At 45.5% G+C, this 24,643-nt stretch overlaps 1 protein-coding gene across 3 annotated transcripts in view; it reads right to left on the bottom strand.

Annotated features, from left to right (window-relative positions):
* Window positions 1–24,643, bottom strand: part of SPAST (spastin) — a 367,367-nt gene that overhangs the window by 131,165 nt on the left and 211,559 nt on the right. For all 3 annotated transcript variants that reach the window (XM_029593917.1, XM_029593916.1, XM_029593915.1), the window contains one exon: window positions 22,431–22,510. In XM_029593917.1, coding sequence (XP_029449777.1) covers window positions 22,431–22,510 — 80 coding nt within the window. The remainder of the gene's footprint in view (window positions 1–22,430; window positions 22,511–24,643) is intronic.

The raw sequence follows: 24,643 nt of genomic DNA, 5'->3' as shown, positions 1-24,643 counted from the left end.
GGTACATGTGGGCATCAACGACATAGCAAATGTGGCAGAGAGGTTCTGGAAGCCAAATTTAGGATTTTAGGTAGAAAGCTGAAATCCAGAACCTCCAGGGTGGCATTCTCTGAAATGCTTCCTGTTCCATGTGAAGGTCCCTAGAAGCTCTAGAATCTCAATGCTTGGATGAGACGATTGTGCAGGGAGGAGGGTTTCAGTTTTAGAAGGAACTAGGGAAACTTTTGGGGAAGGAGGAGACTTTTCTGAAAGGATGGGCTCCACCTTAACCAGAGTGGAACCAAGCTGCTGGCACTAACTTTTAAAAAGGAGATAGAGCAGCTTTTAAACTAGAAAAGGGGGGAAAGCTGACAGTCACTCAGCAGTGCATGGCTCAGAGGAATGTATTCTTGAAGGATACTAATGAAACAGGAGAGTTAGGGCATCCCACAGAGAGGTTCCAATAAAAGCAAACGTAGTCCATGTGCCTATATGTAAAAAAATCACCTGAGCTAAAAAATTTCCAAATTATCCCTATCAACTGGAAAGCAGGTTGTTAATACAAACAAAAAAAACACACTTTGAAATGTATATATGTCAATGCCAGAAGTCTAAGAAGTAAGATGGGAGAAAGAGTGTATAGCAGTAAATGATGAGATTGACATAATTGGCATCACAGAGACCTGGTGGAAGGAGGATAACCAATGGGACAGTGCTATATCAGAGTACGAATTATATCGCAATGGTAGGGAGGATCAACTTGGTGGGGGTGTGGCACTTTATGTCCAGGAAGGTATAGAGTCCAACAGATAAAGATCATAAAAGAGACTAAATGCTCAGAAGAATCTTTATAGGTAGAAATCCCATGTGTGCTGGATAAGAGTATAGTAATAGGAGTATACTACTGTCCCCCTGGATAAAATGGTCAGCATATAATGAAATGCTAAGAAAAATCAGAGAAGCTAACCAATTTGGCAGTACAGTAATAATGAGAGATTTCAATTACCCCAATACTGACTGGGTAAATGTAATATCAGGACTTGCTAGAGACAAACAACCGCTTCATGGAGCAACTGGTTCAGGAACCAATGATTGAGAGAGACCTATTTTAGATTTAATTCTTAGTGGAATGCAGGATTTGATGAGAAAGGTAACAGTGATGGGGCCACTTGGCAATAGTGATCATAACATGAGCAAATTTAATCTAATAACTGGAAGGGGGACAATAAGTAAATCTACAGCTCTAACACTAAATTTTCAAAAAAGAAACTTTGATAAAATGAGGAAAATAGTTAGAAAAAACTGAAAGGTGCAGCTGCAAAGGTTAAGCATGTTCAACAGGCATGGACATTGTTTAAAAATACAATCCTAGATGCGCAGTCCAGATGTATTCCACGCATTAAGAAAGGTGGAAGGAAGCCAAAATGATTACTGGTTAAAAGGTGAGGTGAAAGAGGCAATTTTAGCCAAAAAAAACATGCTTCAAAAATTGGAAGAAGGATCCAGCTGAAGAAAATAGGAAAAAGCATAAGCATTGTCAAGTTAAGTATAAAACATTGATAAGAGAGAATTTGAAATGAAGGTGGCTGTAGAGGCAAAAACTCATAATAAAAACTTCTTTAAATATATGCGAAGCAAGAAACCTGTGAGGGAGTCGGTTGGACCATTAAATGACAAGGGGTCAGAAGGGCTCTTAGGGAAGATAAGGCCATTGCAGAAAGACAAAATTAATTCTTTGTTTCTGTGTTTACTAATGAGGAGGTTGGGGAGATACCAGTTGCGGAGATGGTTTTTAAGGGTGATGACTCAGATGTACTGAACCAAATCACTGTGAACCTGGAAGATGTAGTAGGCCAGATTGACAAACTAAAGAGTAGCAAATCACCTGGACCAGATGGTATGCTTCCTAGGGTTCTGAAGGAACTCAAAAATGAAATTTCAGATCTATTAATTAAAATTTGTAACCTATCATTAAAATCATCCATTGCACCTGAAGACTGGATGGTGGCCAATTTAACAACAATACTTGAAAAGGGCTCTAGGGACGATCCTGGAAACTATAGACCAGTGAGTCTGACTTCAGTGGTGGGAAAAATAATGGAAACTATTCTAAAGATCAAAATCACAAAGCATATAGTGTTATTTAGGATATTTGTGGGTGGATCCTTGGGCCGGTGCAGATGACCATGCTCCCGGGGGTAGATCCCGAGAGGGACCACCACCAGTCAGGCTCAGAGTTTGGAGACAGACACACACTAGTTCTTTTATTAAACAATATATTGAACCACCAGAGGTGGCAGTAGTGAGCTGGAAGTGCCCGGCTGGACTGTAGTCCCTCAGATACTAGAACAGCGATCCCAGGATGGTGGAGCTGTAGAGAAACCGAATATAGTGAGTAGGCAGGATATGCAGAGTTCAGGAACAGAACCTTGATGGTAACACTCACACAATAGTCTCTAGAAGCAGCCCAGGAGCTGGAATGAATTAGGCCCTTGAGGAGCGAGTACCTGGTTCCAGGGAAAGCTCTGAGAGAGAGATGGTAACTCACTGGTGTTGTAGGCAGCGATGACTTCCTGGCAGAAGTGGTATTCAGTAGCAAGTCCGGGAACGTGGGCCCTCGAGGAGCGAGTACCAGTTCCAGACTGTGACCAGAAAAGCAAAAGAGAGAGCGAGGCCCCTGAAGAGCGGGTACCCCTGTTGAAGTCCGAGGAGGCAGAGTAGCTAGGTACGCGGAGAGCGAAACCCATCCGCAGCGATACCTGAAGGTAGCGAAACCCTTGCTAACTCGATTAGTTAGCGAATTTAGAGACCTTAATTATCCGGTGATGATGACATCATCTCAGGGGGATGCCTCTGAGGTTCGCGCCACTGCTGGTACTTCAGTCGGGGCTGCGTCGTGAGCATGCCCTTAGGCTTCTGGGAAACATGGCGGAGTGCAGCGTCTAGTCGGTCCGGGAACGCCAGAGGAGGTCGGCAAGATGACGCCGCAGCTACCAATCTTCCAACAAGCAAAGAGGGAGTCGCCAAAGAGGTAAGGAGGGCGGAGTGGAGACGTCGGGCAGTGACGGTCGCAACATATAGAAAGACATGGTTTAATGGAACACAGTCAACATGGATTTACCCAAGGGAAGTCTTGCCTCACAAATCTGCTTCATTTTTTGGAAGGGTTTAAGAAACATGTTGATAGAGGTGAACCTGTAGATGTAGTGTATTTGGATTTTCAGAAGGCATTTGACAAAGTACCTCATGAGAGGCTTTTAAGAAAACTAAAAAGTCATGGGATAGGAGACGATGTCCTTTCGTGGAATACAAACTAGTTAAAAGACAGGAAACAGAGTAGGATTAAATGGTCAATTTTCTCAGTGGAGTGCCTCAGGAATCTGTACTTGGACTGGTGCTTTTCAATATAGTTATAAATGATCTGGAAAGAAATACGACGAGTGAGGTTATCAAATTTACAGACAATACAAAATTATTCAGAGTACTTAAATCACAAGCGATTGTGATAAATTGCAGTAGGACCTTGCGAGATTGGAAGACTGGGCATCCAAAGGGCAGATAAAATTTAATGTGGACAAGTGCAAGGTGCTGCATATAGGGAAAAATAATGCATGCTGTAGTTACACGATGTTAGGTTCCATAGTAGGAGCTACCACCCAGGAAAAAGATCTAGGCATCATAGTGGATAATACTTTGAAACAGTCGACTCAGTGTGCTGCAGCAGTCAAAAAAGCAAACAATGTTAGGAATTATTAAGAAGGGAATGGTTAACATAATGGAAAATATCATAATGCCTCTATTGCTCCATGGCGAGAACACACCTTGAATAGTATGTACAATTTTGGTCGCTGCATCTCAAAAAAAGATATAGTTGCGATGGAGAAAGTACAGAGAAGGGCGATCAAAATGATGAAGAGGATGAACAGCTCCCCTATGAGGAAAGGCTGAAGAGGTTAGGGCTGTTCAGCATGGAGAAGGACGGATGAAGGGGGATATGATAGAGGTCTTTAAAATAATGAGAGGTCTTGAAGGAGTAGATGTGAATCTGTTATTTACACTTTCAGATAATAGACGGATTGGGGGCACTCCATGAAACATAGAAACATAGAAATGATGGCAGAAGATGACCAAATGGCCCATCCAGTCTGCCCAGCAAGCTTTCACAGATATTTTTCTCATACTTATCTGTTACTCTGATCGCTGAGGTGAGGGCCCTTATTGTTAACTTTTTGGTTCTAATTTCCTTCCACCCCTGCCATTGATGTACAGAGCAGTGCTGGAGCTGCATAAAAGTGAAGTATCAAGCCTGATTGGTTAGGGATAGTAACTGCCGCAGCAAGCAAGCTACTCCCACACTTATTTGTTTATCCAGCCTGTGCAATTTAGTCTTTGTTGGTTGTCTTAATATAAATCCTCTTTTCTTTACCTTCCCCCCACCCGCCGTTGAAGCAGTGAGCTGCGCTGAATATGTATTCAAAGTGAAGTATCAGGCTTAATTGGTTCGGGGTAGTAACCGCCGCAACAAGCAAGCTACTTCCACACTTATTTGTGGGTGCAAATCCTTTGACCCACATTTCCTCTTGCTGTTGAAGCATAGAGCAATGTTGGAGTCACATTAACCGTGTGTATGTTTATTGAATAAGGGTATTAATCACCAGGTAGTAGCCGTCATTCCCACAAGCCACTCCCATGCCTCTTCTCTTCATTCACATCCAAGACTTTTATGGATCCACAGTGTTTATCCCACGTCCTTTTGAAATCCTTCACAGTTTTAGTCTTCACCACTTCCTCCGGAAGGGCATTCCAGGCATCCAACTCCCTCTCCGTGAGTAAATACTTCCTGACATTGGTTCTGAGTCTTCCTCCCTGGAGTTTTAAATCATGACCTCTGGTTCTGCTGATTTTTTTGCAATGGAAAAGGTTTGTCGTTGACTTTGGATCATTAAAACCTTTCAAGTATCTGAAGGTCTGTATCATATCACCCCTGCTCCTCCTTTCCTCCAGGGTATACATATTTAGGATTCTTCAATCTCTTTGTGGTATGCCTTATCTCATGATAAGGCATACGATGAAGACCATACACCTTTTTGGTCGCCCTTCTCTGGACAGCCTCCATCCTGTCTCTGGAGATACGGTCTCCAGAACTGAGCACAGTACTCCAGGTGAGGCCTCACCAAGGACCTTTACAAGGGGATAATCACTTCCCTTTTCTTACTCGATATTCCTCTCTCTATGCAGCCCAGCATTCCTCTGGCTTAAGCTATCGCCTTGTCACACTGTTTTGCCGACTTCAGATCGTTAGACATTATCACCCAAGGTCTCTCTCTCCTGCTCCGTGCACATCAGCCCTTCACCCCCCATCGAATACATTTCTTTTGGATTTCCACACCCCATATGCACTTCTTGGCATTAAATCTCAGCTGCCAAATCTTCGACCAGACTTTCAGCTTCCTTAAATCCTGTCTCATTCTCTCCACTCCTTCCGGTGTGTCCACTCTTTTGCAGATCTTAGTATCATCCACAAATAGACAAACATTACCTTCCATCCTGTCCGCGATGTCCCTCATGAAGATATTGAACAGGACCGGTCCCTGGTCAAGGTTCTCAGGACTCTGTATCTGCAATTGAGTTTGAGATCCTCCCCCTAATTAACTTAGTAAGCCAAACTTTTACTTTGCTGGAAACAAGAAGCTTTAGTGCTTCCTGTCTCCTGGCTAAGCACAGCACAAAGGATCAGATTGACCCCTGGGACAAAATAGCTCACTTTCAGGTTTCAATATCAAATCTGCCCCTTACTAACAGAACAAGACACATACTTTGGCAAATAGAAAGCTCTATTACATTAAAGCACAGGTAAATAAAATAAAATTGCACTTAGATTCAGCAGAGGTTCTGGCTCCTGAGAATCCCAGCTCCAAAGAGTTTTAGTTCGCCAGCACCATGTACTATGGCTGAACAAATCCAATTAGCCCCACCCCAACTGGCTAGAACTCTGTTCAGTTTTTTTTTTTTTTTTTGTTTTTTTTTTTACTTCTAAGCCCTAGAAAGCAGTCAAGTTAGCAAGTAGTGAAGTTAGTAAGTAGCACATTTAAGACTAATCGGAGAAAATTCTTTTTTCACTAGGTGCACAATTAAGCTGTGGAATTTGTGCCAGAAAATGTGGTTAGTACAGTTAGTGTAGCTGGGTTTAAAAAAGGTATGGATAAGTTCTTGGAGGAGAAGTCCATTAACTGCTATTAATCAAGTTGACTTAGGGAATGGCCTCTGCCATTACTGACAGTAGCATGGGATCTTCTTAGTGTTTGGATACTTGCCAGGTTCTTGTGGCCTGGTTTTGCTTCTCTTGGAAACAGTATGCTGGGCTTGATGGACCCTTGGTCTGACCCAGCATGGCAATTTCTTATGTTCTTCAGCTCTGATAGGCTCTGCCTTGGAGATTAGCCCTAATCAGGTGCCACCTTCCACATCTCTTCTGGTGCAGAGCATTTCCAAGTCTTGCTCAACTCTGAACCTAAGGCAGTGCCATGGCGGGTCGGGAGCCTTAACCACCGAGTGGGAACAAGAAGAACCCCGATAATTCGGTGAGAGCCCAAGGACATCCTGCTCTGAGATGAAGAATGACTCCAATGTCTGGACTCATGCCAGCACTTACCCTTAAGCAATCTCCAGAAATCCCATGTCTTCCAGGAACAGGTATGCCTCTGGGTCATATGGCCACAGTTGCAGCAATTAGTCATATCATGGTCGGGGCCAGGTTCTTATAGCAAACATCATGGGAATCTGTAATGGACATTCAACACCCACGGAAGCAGGCCTTGAAACTGCTGATAGCTGTCTTAGGCCTTTCCCTGTACACTGCAAGGAACCTTTTTATTTTCTTTTTTAGCATTTAAAAGTGCAACTGAGGAGCTGCCAAGGCAGTGAGGAAAAATTCTGAACTGCAATGAGGCAGACAAAAAAGTACAACTGCAAAAATCTAGAGAGAGAGGGTCACACATTCATACAAAAGCTCAGGCAAAATCAGACCGAGAGGCTAACGTGGCAGTGCACATGGGAATCTCTGCTCATATTCAGTAAGACTTTTACTGAGGTTTGAGAGATGGATATATTTTGTGCAGAATGTGGTCACCCATATATCATTTGTTTGTTGACGGAGAATGTGTCCCTTTTCACCAAGATATCACAGAGCTACTAGTTTGAGTTCTTGAGCTGACGAATATTCCATCCATCTCAGATATGGATACATATGTAATTTTTAAGGTTGGCAGAGGTTATTGGGATCTTGTTTAGATGAAAAGCACTATTTAAATTTAAACTTCCTACTGTAGCATTGTGATTAACAACTGCATGTTTATGAGTATACCAACTTTATAAAATAAAGATTTCAATTATAACTAGCTTAGAATGGCTAAATTGATAATCCATTTTTTAAACACATTTTTGGCTTCATACAGAATGATTTTGGGGAGAAAGGAAAATATTTCCAAATTTGAAGTGCCTTCTGCTGGGAATTTATACAGATTAAGAATGCTACTGTGCTATATTCACTAAGCCATATGGAAGTTCAAAGCACTGATATGGGCAAAAATGAGAAATTACTACTTACCTGATAAGTTTCTTTAGGACAATCAGATGAATCAAGAACAAGTGGGTTATGCAATTCTACCAGCAGACAGCGATGGAACAAACTGACATCACAGTACATATACCCCTGCAGCGACATCAGCCTGCCAGTATTGTCTTCAAAAGCAATTGTGGACAGACTAGCAAAAATCTTGATTAAAAACAATTAACCTTTTCAATATTCAGCTAACACTGAGCTCAGACAAGAATGTATAAACATTAGTCTAGGGACTGGATTAACACTTACCAGTAATCCCTGTAACATGTAGTCACACAAGAGGACTGTAATGCAAGCATTCAGCAACCAAGGGAGGGAAGCTGGATTCATCTGATTATCCTAAAGAAAAGGAAATTATCAGGTAAGTAGTAATTTCTCATTTCTTAGCATCCAATCAGATGAATCCAGAATAAGTGGGATGTACCCAGGCTACTCCTGAAAAGAACAGGAGGCTGCTCGCAGTCCAGTCAAAACCGCACATGCAAAGGCCGCATCTTTTCATGTCTGACCTTACGTTTTCTCTTCCTGCTATGTAAGAGGCTGAGATCATCTTGAGATGCACTTCTGCCCATTCCATGAGTTGATTTATTTCCAATGACATTTGTTGGCTCCTGGTACCTCCCTTCCGAATGACGTAAGCCATAGTCATTGCGTTGTCCAGCATTATAAGGACTGAACAATTTTGTAGCCTGTCACCAAACTGTAAACATGTCAACTGAGCCGCCCTGGTTTCCAGCCAATGGTTATTCCAGAGACTCTTCTGCATTCCAGCGCCCTTCCGCTGTCAGCTCCTGACAGTGAGTTCCCCAACCAAGACAGTGGGGCCTCGGAGACTCCCTTCTTAGATTATCCGCCTGCAGCCACCACTGGAGTTGGGAGGAGACCTCCATCGGCAAGTGGAGCCAAAACAAATAGCCCTGAGACTGCGGGTTCCACAGAGACAGCAGGGAGCACTGCAGATGATGCATATGCGCCCTTGCCCAAGGCACCACTTCCAGGTTCACTGCCATTAAGCTATGTACCTGCAAGTAAGCCCATACTGTTGGGCGCAGAATGTTTATCAACAGATGGAGCCGCGCCAGTAACTTCTGAATTCGAGCTTCCAGCAGGAAAACCTTGCCCAGCTACATGTCGAACCAAACCCCAAGGTATTCCAATGACTGAGCAGGCTGAAGACTGCTCTTCACCAGGTTCACTGCCCAGTCGAGCCCCTGCAACAGGGAAGTCACCTTGTGAGTCACCAGGCAGCTCTCTTCGAGACAGTCATCCAAATACGGGTGTACTAAGATTCCATCTTCTCTCAACTCTTCTGCAACTACTACCATTACCTTGGCAAAGGTTCTGGGAGCGGTGGCCAGACCAAAGGGCAGCACCCCAAACAAAGTCACGTCTCAGGACTGCGAATCACAGGAAGCAGAGTTCTAAATGGATGGGAATGTGGAGATATGCCATGGACAGATCCAGAGAGGTCAGAAATGTCCCCAACTACACGGCAATTATCACTGAGTGTAATGTTTCTATGCAAAAATGCTTCACTCGCAGATAGCATAAGAACATAAGAAATTGCCATACTAGGTCAGACCAAGGGTCCATCAAGCCCAGCATCCTGTTTCCAACAGTGGCCAATCCAGACTACAAGTACCTGGTCAGTAACCAAACACTTAGTAGATCCCATGCTACTGATGTCAGTAATAGCAATGGCTATTCCCTAAATCTACATGATTAATATCAGTTAATGGACTTCTCCTCCAAGAACTTATCCAAATCTTTTTTTTTTTTGTAATTGTTTGTTTATTCAGAATTCTCAGCATTGTACAATGCAAATTGCATCAACAAATGTACAAACAGTAAACAACAAAAGTTTCAAAGATGCAACAAGGCAATTTCTGGTATATTGTTATACAGTACAATAAACCACACCTTTAATTTAAGTCAGCCTTCTGTGTATTTTATGTACTTAATCCCATATCCTATCCAATGTCCCCCCTGCTCGACCCTTCCCACCCCCCAACCGTTACTACACAGAGGTGCTACAGATTTGTAGCTAACACATTTTGGTCTACTGGGTCCGCTTACTCCAATTACAGTATGGAGCCCATATAGTTTGAAACTTGTGTACCCTGTCATGTCTGACAGCCGTTAAATACCCCATCTGGTACACTTTATCTATGCAGGATAGGATTGGCCTGGAGAGTTGGCGTCTCGACCTTCTTCCACCAATAGGCTATTTCACATCTCGTTGCTACTATCATCTGCATTATTAGAAGTCTTTGTGATTCCGTCCCGAACCCCGCCCCAAGACTAAGCAGACAGAGTTTAGGGTCTTTAGGGACAGTTTCCCCCCAGGACAGCTGTCAGAAATTCCAACACAGCATGCCATGTTTGTTCAACAATGGGGCACGTCCACCATATGTGAAAAAAGGATCCTTTCTGTCCACAGCGTCTCCAACGTCTCAGTGAGCTTACTGTTCATTTTATGGAGTCTCTCCGATGTCATATACCACGTATATAACATTTTATACCCATTTTCCTTAATATTTGCTGACACCGAGCTCCTGCCTGTAGCCATGTGGCATTTATCCCATTTCACCTCAGATAATATCATGCCAAGACCCATTTCCCACCGCAATTGATACCTCATTTTATCCCTACTGTCCCCATTTAACATCATATACAAGCATGATAGCGGATGTTTAAAAAGCATTGCATGTTCACAACATTTCTCAAACAATGCTTTTCCCTTAGATAATTCTTCCCCAAGCTAAAGTAATGCGCCAATTGTGTATAAGTGAACAAGTCAGCCTGGGTTAGATTATATCTATCCTGCATTGCAGAAAACGCAATCATGCGCTGGCCATTAAACAACTGCCCTATTCTGGTAAGGCCCTTCTGTCGCCAATGCTGGATAAATTTAGCTTCCGTACCAGGCTGGAACAAATCTTTTTTTAAACCCAGCTACACTAACTGTACTAACCACATCCTCTGACAACAAATTCCAGACCTTGTGTGTTGAGTGAAAAAGAATTTTCTCTGATTAGTCTTAAATGTGATACTTGCTAACTTCATGGAGTGCCCCCTAGTCCTTCTATTATCCAAAAGAGTATATAACTGATTCACATTTACCTGTTCTAGACCTCTCATGATTTTAAAGACATATATCATATCCTCCCTCAGCAGTTTCTTCTCCAAGCTGAACACCCCTAACCTCTTGAGCCTTTCCTCACAGGGGAGCTGTTCCATCCCCTATATCGTTTTGGTTGCCCTTCTCTGTACCTTCTCCAGTGCAATTATATCTTTTTTGAGATGCGGCGACCAGAATAGTACACAGTACCCAAGGTGTGGTCTCACCATGGAGCAATACAAAGGCATTATGATATATTCAGTTTTATTCACCATTCCCTTCCTAATAATTGCTAGCATCATTTGCTTTATTGACTGCTGCAGCACACCGAGCCAACGATTTCAATGTATTATCCACTATGATGCCTAGATATTTTTCCTGGTTAGTAACTTCTAACATGGAACCTAACATCGTGTAACTACAGCATGGGTTATTTTTCCCTATATGCAACACCTTGTACTTGTCCACAATAAATTTCATCTGCCATTTGCATGCCCAATCTTCCGGTCTCTTAAGGTCCTCCTGTAATTATAATCCGCTTGTGATTTAATTACTCAGAATAATTTTGTATCATCTGCAAATTTGACTACCTTACTCGTCGTATTCCTTTCCAGATCATTTATAAATATAATGAAAAGTACCGGTGCATGTACAGATCCCTGAGGTACTCCACTGTTTACCCTTTTCCACTCAGAAAATTGACCATTTAATCCTTCTGTTTCCTGTCTTTTAACCAGTTTGTAAACCACAAAAGGATATCGCCTCCTATCCCATGACTTTTTAGTTTTCTTAGAAGCCTCTCATGAGGGACTTTGTCAAATGCCTTCTGAAAATCCAAATACACATCTACCAATTCACCTTTATCCACGTTTATTAACCCCTTCAAAAAAAACAAAGCATATTTGTAAGGCAAGACTTCCCTTGGATAAATCCATGCTATGTTCCATTAAACCATGTCTTTCTATAAACTCTGTGATTTTCATCTTTAGAATAGATTCCACTATTTTTTCCAGCACTGAAGTCAGGCTCACTGGTCTATAGTTTTCCGGATCGTCGCTGGGGGTTACATTGTACCTGAAGACTGGAGGGTAGCTAATGGATGATTTTAATGGTAGGCTGCAAATTTTAACTACTAGACCTGAAATTTCATTTTTTAATTTCTTCATAACCCTGGGATGCATACTATCCAGTCCAAGTGATTTGCTATTCTTTAGTTTGTCAATCTGGCCTACTACATCTTCCAGGTTCACAGTGATTTGGTTCAGGTCATCTGACTCGTCACCCTTGAAAACCATCTCTCGAGGAGTTCCGGAGGTGAGAGAGAATGGCTGGGCTTCCTATTTCCCCTGTACACATTGAGGAGTTTCATCAGCACTGGTTGACTGAGCAGACCAGCCCATTTTGTAACATCTAGAGGCGTGTCCTGGAATGCTGATGGGGAGTGGCTGCTGGCCCTTTATAATCAGCGGCAGGGCAGCACCCTGCTGCCGCCAGCACATTGCCTAAGTCGCGCTCCAAAGGGGCACGTGGCTTTGTCCGGATTCGTTTGGCCTTTTTGGCCAGCTTGTCTGTATTTGACTATCTGATCCTGTTCAAGTGGCTAATATAAATGGGGAAGAAAAGAAAGGTTAAGATAATAACCTCTTCTCCTAAATTACAACCACTCCGAGGCCCAATGGACGTTCATGTAACCAGGATGAACGAGGCACCTATGGAGGACTGCAAGGGGGATGATTTTTCAACAACCTTGAGTCCTGGCGAAGATCCTTTTTCTCCTCCCCAACCATTAAGTACTTCAGCTATTAATGGCGACAAGGCAAATAGATCAACAACTGTTGGAGGTAATGAAAGTGCCTTGTCAATGGGTCATTCACAGACTGGAGCTATACTAGCTAAACAGTCTTTGTCTTTTATTGATGAAGGCACAATTGTAAATGCAGGCAGACCACACCAACCTGCTGAACTTCCCTCTAACGTCTCACTTATGGACATGTGGAGTTTGATAACTAAACTAGCTTCTAATGTTTTACATATGAATGCACACTTATCTTCTTTAGTAAATGCTAATAGATCTGTTATTGATGAACAAAGTAGGAAAATTGACGGTTTAGAAACAGCTGTGGGTTTATTAACCTCTAAGTTTCAGTAAATACAAAATTTACAAAATATGTATATTAAAGATAATGGAGAGATTACTTACCTGATAATCTCATTTTCCTTAGTGTAGGCAGATGGACTCAGAACTAATGGGTATAGTGTGCTCGTGCTAGGAGTTGGAGACGGATCTGACGTCAGCACGTAGTACATATACCTCTGCAGGAAGTGCAGAAGCTCAGTAATCTTCCTTGCAAAAGCATTATGGATATATGTGTGACTGACCGATTGATTAATTGAACATGATTAACCTGACCGATTGACAGTAGCTGGAGACCGCCAGTGTTCTCAACCGGAAGGCGTCGACACCCAGCAGGGTGGATGCCCTATGTAAGAAAACATGGCTTACCTTGAATCGACGCAGTATTCGACCTGCTTCAGATTTCTTCAACCCTTCCATGGTTGGCAAGGATATGGTTTGGTTGAGGTGGAAGTGTGAGACTACTTTGGGTAAGAAGGAAGGAACCGTGCAAAGATGGATAGCCCCCGGGGTGATTCTGAGAAACGGATCACGGCAGGACAGCGCTTGTAGCTCTGAGATGTGGCGTGCTGAGCATACGGCCAGCAAGAACACCATCTTCAAGGTTAATAAACGGAGGGGCAGGCCTCGGAGGGGTCTGAAAGCGGGTCCTGCTAGGAATTCCAAAACTAGGTTGAGGTTCCACAGGGGCACTGGCCACTTCAGTGGCGGGCGAATGTGTTTGACTCCTTTCAGGAAACGTGAAAGTCTGGGTGTGTGGCAATGCTGTTGCCGTCACTCCTGGGGCCATAGCAGGATAGCGCTGCCACCTGAACCTTGATTGAATTGAGGGACAGACCCTTCTGAAGCCCATCTTGCAGGAAATCCAAAATGATGGGAATTTTAGCGGCATGTGGATTGGTGCTGCGAGTTTCGCACCAGGCTTCAAATACTCTCCAGATCCTTATATAAGTTAGTGATGTGGAGAACTTGCGTGCTCAGAGGAGTGTATCTATTACCGACCCCGATTATCCCCTTTTCTTCAGTCGAGCCCTCTCAATGGCCAGACCATAAGAGAGAATTGAGCTGGATCCTCGTGGAGGATGGGACCTTGTCGCAGCAGGTCCCTGTGAGGGGGCAGGGGTAGAGGATCCCCTGCCAGTAGTCTTCTGCATACCAGGGTCTTCTTGGCCAGTCCGGGGCCACCAGAAGAACTAGGCCTCTGTGCCGCTGAATCTTGTGTATATTGGCACCCAGCAAGGGCCATGGGGGAAAGGCATAAAGCAGGATCCCCTGAGGCCATGGCTGTACCAGGGCGTCGATCCCGTGGGATAGAGGATCTCGCCTGCGACTGAAGTATCTGGGTACTTGAGCGTTGGACCTGTCCGCTAGTAGGTCCATGCCCAGAGTCCCCCACTGATCCACAATCATCTGGAAGGCCGTGGACGACAGCTGCCATTCCCCCGGGTTTAGGTTTTCTCTGCTGAGGAAGTCTGCCGTGGTGTTGTCCTTCCCGGCGATGTGGACGGCGGAGATGTCCTGGAGATTTGCTTCCGCCCAAGCCATCAGGGGGGCTATTTCTAAGGATACCTGTCGGCTTCTGGTTCCGCCCTGCCGGTTGATGTATGCCACCATGGTGGCATTGTCCGACATCACTCTGACTGCTCTGTTTCGAAGTCTGTGGGCAAATCACAGGCAGGCTAACCTGACTGCCCGTGCCTCTAGTCGGTTGATGTTCCACCCCGACTCTTCTCTGTTCCACCGCCCTTGGGCGGTTAGCTCTTCGCAGTGTGCTCCCCAGCCGCTCAGGCTGGCATCTGTAGTGAGCAGGGTCCAGGTTGGGGAGGACATTTTTGACCCCCGGCTCGAGTGGCTGGGCTGCAGCCACCACCGTAACTGATTCCGTACTCTGGCCGGTAGAGGTAGATGCACCGAGATAGGAGGGCGCATTGTAACGGTCTCATATGAGCCCGTGCCCATGGTACCACTTCCAGAGTGGACGCCATTAGGCCGAGGACCTGTAGGTAATCCCAAGCTATGGGCCGGGTGGTGCTCAGCAGAGTCTGTAAATGATTCCGGAGTTTTGATCTCCTCTTGGAGGTCAGGCTGACTGTCTCCCTGGGTGTCGAATCGGACTCCTAGGTATTCCAGCGACTGCGAAGGCTGTAGGGAACTCTTGTTTGTGTTGACTACCCATCCTAGGCTTTCCAGCAGAGATATAACTCTGTTGGTTGCCCGGTGGCTCTCCTCCGGTGACTTTGCCCTGATCAGCCAATCGTCTAGGTAGGGATGGACGAGAATTCCTTCCTTCCTGAGTGACGCCGCCACCACTACTATTACCTTGGTAAAGGTCCGCGGCGCGGTGGCTAACTCGAAGGGTAAAGCCCGGAACTGAAAGTGTTGTTTCAGGACTTTGAAGCGTAAGTAGCACTGGGGATCCCGATGGATTGGGATATGCAAGCAGGCCTCTGACAGATCCAGGGATGTGAGATACTCCCCCGGTTGTATTGCACTTCGGACTGACCGCAGAGTTTTCATGCGAAATCCTGGGACCCTTAAGTGCCGGTTGACTGACTTGAGGTCCAGGACGGGTCTGAAGGTGCCCCCCTTCTTGGGTACGATGAAATAAATGGAGTAATGCCCAGAATTTATCTCCCATGCAGGCACTGGGATTATGGCTTTTAGGGACAGGAGCCTCCACAAGGTAGCTTCCAGTGCCGCCCTCTTGAGGGGTGGACAAGGAGATTCCACAAACTTGTCCGGAGGGAGACGAAGGAAGTCCAGGTAATACCCTTCTCGGATGATGGCGAGGACCCACTGGTCCGAAGTAATCTCGACCCATCTGCGGTAGAATAGGGTTAGCCTGCCCCTATGGCTTCTTCCCCCAGATGGGTCGGCTGATTCTCATTGTGGGGTGCGGCCGGGACCCGAACCCGAGCCGGTTCCCCTCTTGTTGTGCCTGGTCCGAAAGGACTGGTTCCTGGTCTGAGAACGAGGTGCTTGGTAGCTAGTCTTGTAGGGGTTGAAGTGTTGAGAGCTTCTACCTCTGGATGGCCTAGGAAAAGGGCGCTGGTTCCTCCTTGACTTGTCTTCTGGTAGATGGGGTAATGGAGATGCGCCCCATTTGTTAGCCAGTTTCTCGAGGTCGCTGCCGAACAGGAGGGATCCCTTAAAGGGCATTGTTGTAAGGCGCGTCTTGGAGGAGGAGTCGGCCGACCAATTTCGTAGCCAGAGCTGTCTCCTGGCTGCCACTGAGGATGACACTCCCTTGGCTGCCTTACGGACTAGGTCGGAGGCAGTGTCAGTGAGGAACAAGAGAGCTGATTCCATTTCTTCTCCCGGTGTGTTGTTCCTGGCTTGTGATAAACAGGAACGCGTCACCACGGTGCAGCAGGTTGCGATTCGTAGGGACATGGCTGCCACCTCAAAGGCTTGTTTCAGAATGGCGTCCAGGTGCTGGTCATGTGCATCCTTGAGGGTCGCCCCTCCCTCCACTGGAATGGTGATGCGCTTCACAATTGCGCAAACTATGGCGTCTACCTTGGGGCACGCCAGCAGCTCCTTGGTTGCCGGGTCCAGGGGGTACATGCTAGACAAGGCCCGACCCCCTTTGAATGAGGCCTCCGGCGCATTCCACTCCAGATCGATTAGCTGCTGTGCTGCTTGTAGGAGGGGAAAATGGTGAGCCATTTGACGACGGCCCTCTAGCAGGGGGGTTCATTCTAGGTTCCCCTGGGGTGCCTTGGCCCGGGATAGCCAGCTCTGACAGGCATTGAGAGACCAGGTCTGGGAGATCCTCCTTAAGAAAGAAGCGTCTCATGGTTCTATATGGCTCTATCCCCGAGGGAAGTTCTCCTTCCTCGGGGAGCTCGCCTTCTTCCTCAGAGCAATCTGAATCCCCATAAGTGGGGCTTCCGGGTGGCGGGTGGCTGTGCCTAGGTCTTGAGGGTCCAGGGGCAGGGTCATCCGGTACGTATGGATCCGTTTGGGGATCAGACTGCATCTTGACAAAGGCGTGAATCCCCTTGAATAATTCCACCCAGGAGAGCTAAGCAGGTTCTAGCCTTAGGCGCACCAGGTCTCTAGGGTTCCCCGGCTGCTCACCTCGGCCTGCTAGGTCCGGGGTGTTCCCTGAGGAACTGGCAATTAATCTGTGCTGGGACCGGCCCTGGCCTGGAACTCCCAGGGCCTCCTCACATTGGGCACATAGGGAGTCTGCTTCCTCGCTCTGTGTGGCTCTGAGGTGGCACGCTGAGCAGAGGCCTAGAGCTCTTATGCCTGATTCTGGAGGTGCCGGCTCTGTGGACGCATGGGCTCTCATTCGCTCCATCGCGTCTGTTATCTCTATGCGCCGGTGCGCTCCCAGCCAAAAGTATGCGCCTTGTAATATGCGCGAAAGATGTGCGCCCATCAACGTGTGCCCATCAACGTGCACCTAAACAATATAATATGCGCCCAATTACTTTCGAGCACCTAACATACGCACCCGTTGCCTGTGCGCTTAGTCTGGTCTGAACGCTAGATCGAGGCGGCGAACCAGGGCAGATGGCAACGGTGAGCAGGCAGGCAAAATGGCGACCTCCTTGGAGGGCTTCCACGTAGGCAGACCCCGCTAATCTTCGCTCTTCGGAGACCAGCAAAAGTAAAGATGTATGCCTTATCTGATCTTCGGCGCTTCCTGGCTGTGACCCGGGCGGTCTCCGGCTGCGGGGGGAGAGGGTGATTACCGTCATCGCCGCGCTCGAGGAAGTGCACCCGCTGCCTCTAAGCCGCGCCCGAACTTGTCTCGCTCAGGGGCCAAGTCCTCACCGCGAACGGATCGGGACCGAGGCTGCCTCTATGCCGCGCCCGAGCCCTTCTCACTCGGGGGCTAGGTCCCCGCCGCGATTCGGCCACCGGACCGAGGCTCTTACCTCCGAGGGACCACGGAAATCACCTCGGGAAACTCAACTGGGGGAGGGATCCGAGGGTATCACCGCAGGAGTGCGGGGCTCGTCTTCAGGTAGGATTCTTCTATGAATTTAGTCGTTAGAATTTGGAAAAACGCTCAGCGAGCGTGAGGTAGCTCCAAACTGCTTTGGAGACGGAAATTACTGAGCTTCTGCACTTCCTGCAGGGGTATATGTACTACGTGCTGACGTCAGATCCGTCTCCAACTGCTAGCACGAGCACACTATACCCATTAGTTCTGAGTCCATCTGCTACACGCTAGGAAATTTAGTTTTACATGGTGAAATAAATATTGAAAATTTAATGCGCTCAAAAAATCTACAATTGGTTAATTTTCCTCAAACTCGTTTGCTGTCATCATACGAAATGTTTAAGAAATTTCTCAAGGAAGATTTCTATAATGATAAAAATTTTTTAGAAACTTGAGAAGTATTATTATTTCCCCAAACGAGCTGTTGGTATGGAAAAAGTACAAGGTGGGGATGTTAATATCCCAACTAGTATAGGGGTGTCCACCTTTTTAGAGGAATCAATCGATATAATCAATAACAGGACAACTCTGTTTCTTTTATGTTGGAACAGGACAAGGAGCAAGTGTTTAGGATTTTTTTTTTATTTTTTTAAGAACAAGGATGCAAAATTTTATGGCCAGAAAATCCAAATGTATCCTGATGTTTCAAACTCCCCACAGGCTCAAAGGAAACATTTTCTTTCCCTGAAGAGTAAAATTCTGGCTATTGGAGCCACTTTTTTCCTGAAATTTCCCTATTATGTTACTTTTCAGGCAAAGAAATTTATGTATTCTGACCCTCTACACTTGGAAACATTCTTGAATGATAAATCCAGTATAAATAAGAATCTAGATTAGCTATACTGAGAATTAGGCTAATTGAATAACTTATTCTGCTCCTCTCTCTTTCAATTTACTGAATTAAGTAATTATGTGCATATATGCATATGTTTTATATATATTAGCATATTTTTTTTCCTTTCTCCCCCTAGATTATATGTACAAGTAAGCAGATTTGTTTTTTGTGTTGTAATACTTATGGAATTGTGATTTCCTATATTACATTTCTTGTTTTCTTTGTTTAAAATGTGTACACATTCAAAAAATTCAATAAAGAAAAAATTATAAAAAAAGAAAACCATCCCCGAAACCGGTATCTCCCCAACATCCTCATTAGAAGCAAGGCTTTCTGCAATGGCCTTATCTTCCCTAAGAGCCCCTTTAATGCCTCGGTCATCTAAAAGTCCAACTGACTCCCTCACAGTTTTATTGCTTCGGTTATATTTTTAAAACTTTTTATTATGAGTTTTCGCTTCTACAGCCAAATTCATTTCAAATTCTCTCTTAGCCTGCCTTATTCAATGTTTTACACTTAACTTGACAATGCTTATGCTTTTTCCTATTTTAGGTGGATCCTTCTTCAAATTTTTTTAAGGATTTTTTTTGGATAAAATAGCCTCTTTCACCTCACCTTTTAACTATGCCAGTAATCGTTTTGCCTTCCTTCCCCCTTTCTTAATGCGTGGAATACATCTGAACTGCACTTCTAAGATTGCATTTTTAAACAATGTTCACGCCTGCTGTACACTTTTAACCTTTGCAACTGCATATTTTCGTTTTTTTCTATTTTTCTCATTTTATCAAAGTTTCCCTTTTGAAAAGTTAGTGCTTCAGTTGTAGATTTACATATTGTCCCTCTTCTAGTCATTAGTTCAAATTTGATCATGTTATGATCATTATTGCCAAGTGGCCCTACCACCATTACCTCTCTCACCAAATCCTGCATTCCACTACAGATGACAGTTGACGCCTTTGAGGTCCAGGATAGGACGAAAAGTGCACAACAAAATAAATGGAATATTGCCCTGTATCTTCTTGAGACTTGGGCACTGGGACCACAGCCCTCAGGCTGAAAAGCCTTGCCAATGTACCCTCCCCCACTGACTGCGTCTTCTGCAGGGAGTCTCCATGAACACGTCCCAAGGAACACTGCAAAACTCTATCGCATATCCTCCTCGTATCACCTCCAGGACCCACTGATCTGATGTGAATTTAACCCACCTCTGATAAGAGAGAGGCGTCCCCTTATCTCCTGTTCCCAGAAGGGTCAGCAAACCTTCACTGGGAGACTTGGGAGGTTCCACTACCCGAGCCTGCGCCTCTGAGTTATTGGTGACGAAAGGACTGAGACCTATCGAAAGGTTGAGTCCTCTGAAAGGTCGCTCTTCTATAGGGTCAAAAACGCTTGAATCCTCTAGCACAACTTCTCATTTTACAGGAGTGTTGAACCTGCTTCTTTATCCTCCAGCAAATGAGGAACCGGAGATTCGCCCCACTTACTGGCCAGTTTCTCTAACTCGCTGCCAAATAAAAGCGAGCCATTAAAGGGCAAATTGGTGAAGTTAGCCTCAGAGGTTGTATAGGCCAACCAATTTTGCATCCATAAGTGACACCTGGCCACTATCATCGAAGCCACCTCTCTGGATGAAGTGCGGACCAGTTCACAGCCTGCATCTCCCAAGGCGGCAGCTGTTGGTTCCATAACTGCCCTGGAGTTTACACCAGTCACCAACCTCCTGGAGAGAAGAAAACAAGAGCGAGCCACTAAGGAACAACAAGAAGCGAACTGCAAGTTCATTACCACTGCTTCAAATGCTTGCTTAAGGATAGTCTCAATCTTTTTATCATGAGCATCCTCTTCAAGGCCGCTCCTTCCTTCCATGGGAATGGTGGTTCGCTTGGAGACTGCTCATACAAGTGCATCTACCTTTGGAAAATGTAAGCGTTCTCTTACAACTGGATCCAGAGGGTACAAGCCTTCCAAAATCTGACCCCCTTTTGAAATTAGCCTTTGGGGTGCCCCAGTCAAGATCAAGCAATTCTTGAATGGCCTCCATCATGGGGAAAAAACAAGAGGCTTTACATGCAAGGAAACCAAAATGGGATTTCTCTTTCGTTCAGACACTGAATCTGCCCCAGGAAATCAGAGCTGGCAGGTCATCTCTATGAAAGAACCATAGCATAGTTCTATACAGTTCTCATTGGGGGGGGGGAGATTTCACCATCCTCAAGAGAGTCAGGATCGGCATCTTCATCTGTGCCATCCGGATCTCTATCTGGAGGTCCTACTGCAGCTGTAGGAGTATTCCAGCGCTTAACAGAAAGTCCAGGCAAAGTTCCTACCTGTGCCTCTGATCTGGGAGCATTGGACAGGGCTGAGGACTGCACCTGAAGAAAGAATTGCAACCCCTGGGAAAATTCTACCCATGAGAAAGTAAAAGTATCCAAGACCAGGAGGTACTTGAGGTATACTCACTGAGCTACCTTCCTCTGCTGAGCAACCAGTTAGGGGAGTTCCAAAACCAGGCCACCACCTGAGTCATCTTTACCCAGACCCATATCCAGATGGAAGAACCAGGATTAGTGAAATAAGAGGAAGATAATTCTCCCTGAGTCTCCAAACAGCACTGGCACAAATTAGTGGGCACTCCTCATTGAGATGCCCAAATATGACAAGCAGTGCAAAGAGAAAGACGCTTAGGCTTTTTAGGCACAGGCGCCATTATGTCCAACAGTGTGTTGTTGAGCGGCTGGAGGCATACATCTGTTATTCTTTTTTTATATATGCGCTCAACTTAGGCGCCCAAAAATTATGCGTCACACAGTACCAGTTGTGCGCAGAGGTTAAGTTTTGTTTAACATGGATGCACAGACTATAAGGCCTGATTGTGCGACCAAAAACTGAGCATACAACCTGGACGCACACGACAAACCGACAATCCTTAGAAGGCAGCCTTAGAACGCGCACAAAATGCCGTTGCGGCCTACCAACGTGCAACAAAAAGCCTCGGAATGGGGCCTAGCCTAAGGAAGCTGCTCAACCCGCTATGATGCCCATGTCTCTCGACCTCCTTTGGAGCGGGACAAACTTGAGAACGGCACACTGAGCCAGGAGGCCGAGGAAAAGAGGAAGCCCTACACAACAAAAACCTCCCTTCTAGGTCTCTGTATAATTTTTTTTTTTTTTAAACTTACCGGAGCTCAGCCTTACCTGGCTGAATACGGAGACAGTCTCCAGCTACGGGAGGACAGAGCATATGCCATCAATGTCGCACTCGGCTTCCTGTTCCCCGCTGCCTTTCAGCTGCTCAAACAGCTAATTCCACAATGGCTGAAAACCAGCTACCGGACCAAGGCACTCGTCTTCGGGACCATGAAAATACCTCAGGAAATCTTAACTGTGGGAGGGACCATTTGGAATCACCACAGGAGAGTGGGGCAAATTTATTTCTTTAATTCTCCTTTTCTTTAAAATGAAGCAATGCCCAGTGGGGAGATGCTAGATACGGAGAATACTTGCAGGCTGATGTCACTGCAGGGGTATATGTACTGTGAAGTCAGTTTGCTCCCTCTCCATCTGCTGATAGAGGTGCATGACCCACTTGTTCTGGATTCATCTGACTAGACGCTAAGAAATTATTTATCATAACTTCTTTACATGTTATATTCTTATAACACTTTATTTGACAATAATATTATTCAGGTAATTAATAGTTACAACTGACATAGCATTTCTGGACTAAACAAATGTAGTTAATAGATTTTCGTAGAAAAACAAAATATGTAATAAAAGGACCTGAGGACAGCTTCATCAAGTTCCTGAGGCCTGTTGGTTGCTCCCATCACTAGAACTCTGTCATCCCCACTTGACTGTACCTGGGATGGAAAGAAAAATGAAAATCAAAAAAGGAACAGACTAAATAAGTAATATAGCAAATTGCATAATGCTCACAAAGAGGCACAACCACCTTGTACCAATCTGGATGAACAAACAATACAGTTCTGCCCAATTTAAACACAGTTTATTCTAAACAACCACATCCCAAAGAACCTATTAGGGTGATTAGGAATAGAGTCCCAGTTTTCCACATTTATGGATAAATACTAGGGATGTGCATTCATGTCAAATGAATGGATAATCCAAATTGAAACAGTCCATTTTCATTTTGTTTTACCCAAAACAAATGCATCGAACCATTTAAAAACAAAAATTTTCACTTTTTTAATTTGGCAGATAGCTCACACTATTTGCCTAGAAATATTAAAAAAAAAGTTTTTAAACAAAAGCAACCCCACCATCAAGCTACTGCTAGTGCCTTCTTGTTTGAGCTAAGCCAAGCTCAGCCTGGGCCTCTCCCCTTCCCTCACTTGACATTTGTATGGAGGTCCTGGCAGGAGAAAGGGGCAGGTGTGATCCCTACTCACTCCTGTCCTGATGCAACTGAAAATGAGATTAGGCCCCCAGACCTCCTCCAAAATGACACTAGTCTCAGAACTGGCCTGCATCATTTCTTTAATAGCTGGCTTTCTCATGCTAGCTAATTTCTGGAGGGCAGAGGGGTCTCCCACTGAAATCAACTATACAACAGCGGTATAAGAAAATGGTGATAGCTAGCTCCAAGATCAGTGTCATTTTGGCTACAGTCTCAGGGACAGGTGCCAATTTTAAAGAGCTGTGGTGAAGCAGGAGCAAGTGGGAATTACTCCTGCCTCTTTCTCTTTCTAGGACCCCAATGGAAGGGGTTAAGTGGGGGTCAGGGACCCCAGTCCAAGCTGATTTCTGGAGGATGGGTCTGAAGGGCTCAAAGACCCCAGCTGGTGCTTGGTTCAGCCCAGCCAGGCAGGCACCAACCCTGGCATCTTGATGGAGAGTGTGGGGGGGTGTGCATGTCAGGGAGGCCCACCAGGAGGCAGTGGTGGGGGCCTGAAGGGACCCTGTTTTGTTTACATTTTTATATTTAGTTAAGCAAACCAAACAAACATTAAAACAAGGCAAAAATAAATCCCACCACAATAAAAATATTTGGGCTGCACATCCTAAAGACAGATGGAATTAAACTTCATTTTCATCTACATTTATAGCTGGGTACAAAAGTCCAGAGAACAGATATAGATAAGTACAATTAAAAGAAAAACCCAGCAGTGTTAACACATACCTGAAAAGAAAAAAGCTACATAAAAAAGGCAATCTGAAGGCGCTTGGACAACTCCTGAACCTGCTTTCAAAGGTTTCAAGTCACTGGGTCATGTATAGCTGGTAGGAAGTGAAACGAGTGATCAACATCACGCCCTGGAACGACTTCCTACCCAAGGCATCCAGCTCCCGACCCGGAGGCGCAGAAGCATGAGTGCGGGAACGCTTGGCCTTCTTGAGGATAGACTATCATGACAGATTGATGCGGGAGCGGACGCCTCAAAACCCAAGGCCTGCTGTACCAAATAAACTGCATTTATTTTCTGATTTACCAGATGAACAGATATAGGGTACTCCCAGATCTGAAGGAGTAACTCCTTAAATATATCATGGATGGGAACAGCCAACACCTCCTTCAAGGCATCAACAAACTGGAGGACCTCCAGCATCTTATGTCAGGCATCCTCCTGAAAAAGGTCATGGTCCAGTCAAAGGTCAGGTTTTCCAGCGTGGACCACCACCACTCCTCTGGAAGGGATGGGTATGAGGGGAGATCCTCTGAGCCATCAGAGGAAGACAGAGGAATCATCTCTCCATGGGTCATATGGGGCAGCCTCCTCACTAAAGTCCTCTGGGGACCCCAGTGGCGAGCCCTTGCCCAGATCCGTCGGCATGGGCACCAAGGGCATTGAAGGCACTGCGGGCACAGAGACCCCCAAGGGACCGGGAACCGGGCTAGGAAACACTGGTCGCGGTAGCAAGGACCCTGATAGTGTTGCAGGCCGCGACGGCTCATCCTCCTCTGAGGAACCCACAATAGGAAACGCCCCGGATGGAGGAGGCACCGGTGGCCACTGAGGTATCGAAAGACCCCC

The sequence above is a fragment of the Rhinatrema bivittatum genome, chromosome 3 (assembly GCF_901001135.1).
Source record: "Rhinatrema bivittatum chromosome 3, aRhiBiv1.1, whole genome shotgun sequence".
NCBI lineage: Eukaryota > Metazoa > Chordata > Amphibia > Gymnophiona > Rhinatrematidae > Rhinatrema > Rhinatrema bivittatum.
The sequence above is the reverse complement of the archived record's forward strand: the minus strand, read 5'-3'. Positions and strand labels throughout refer to the sequence as shown.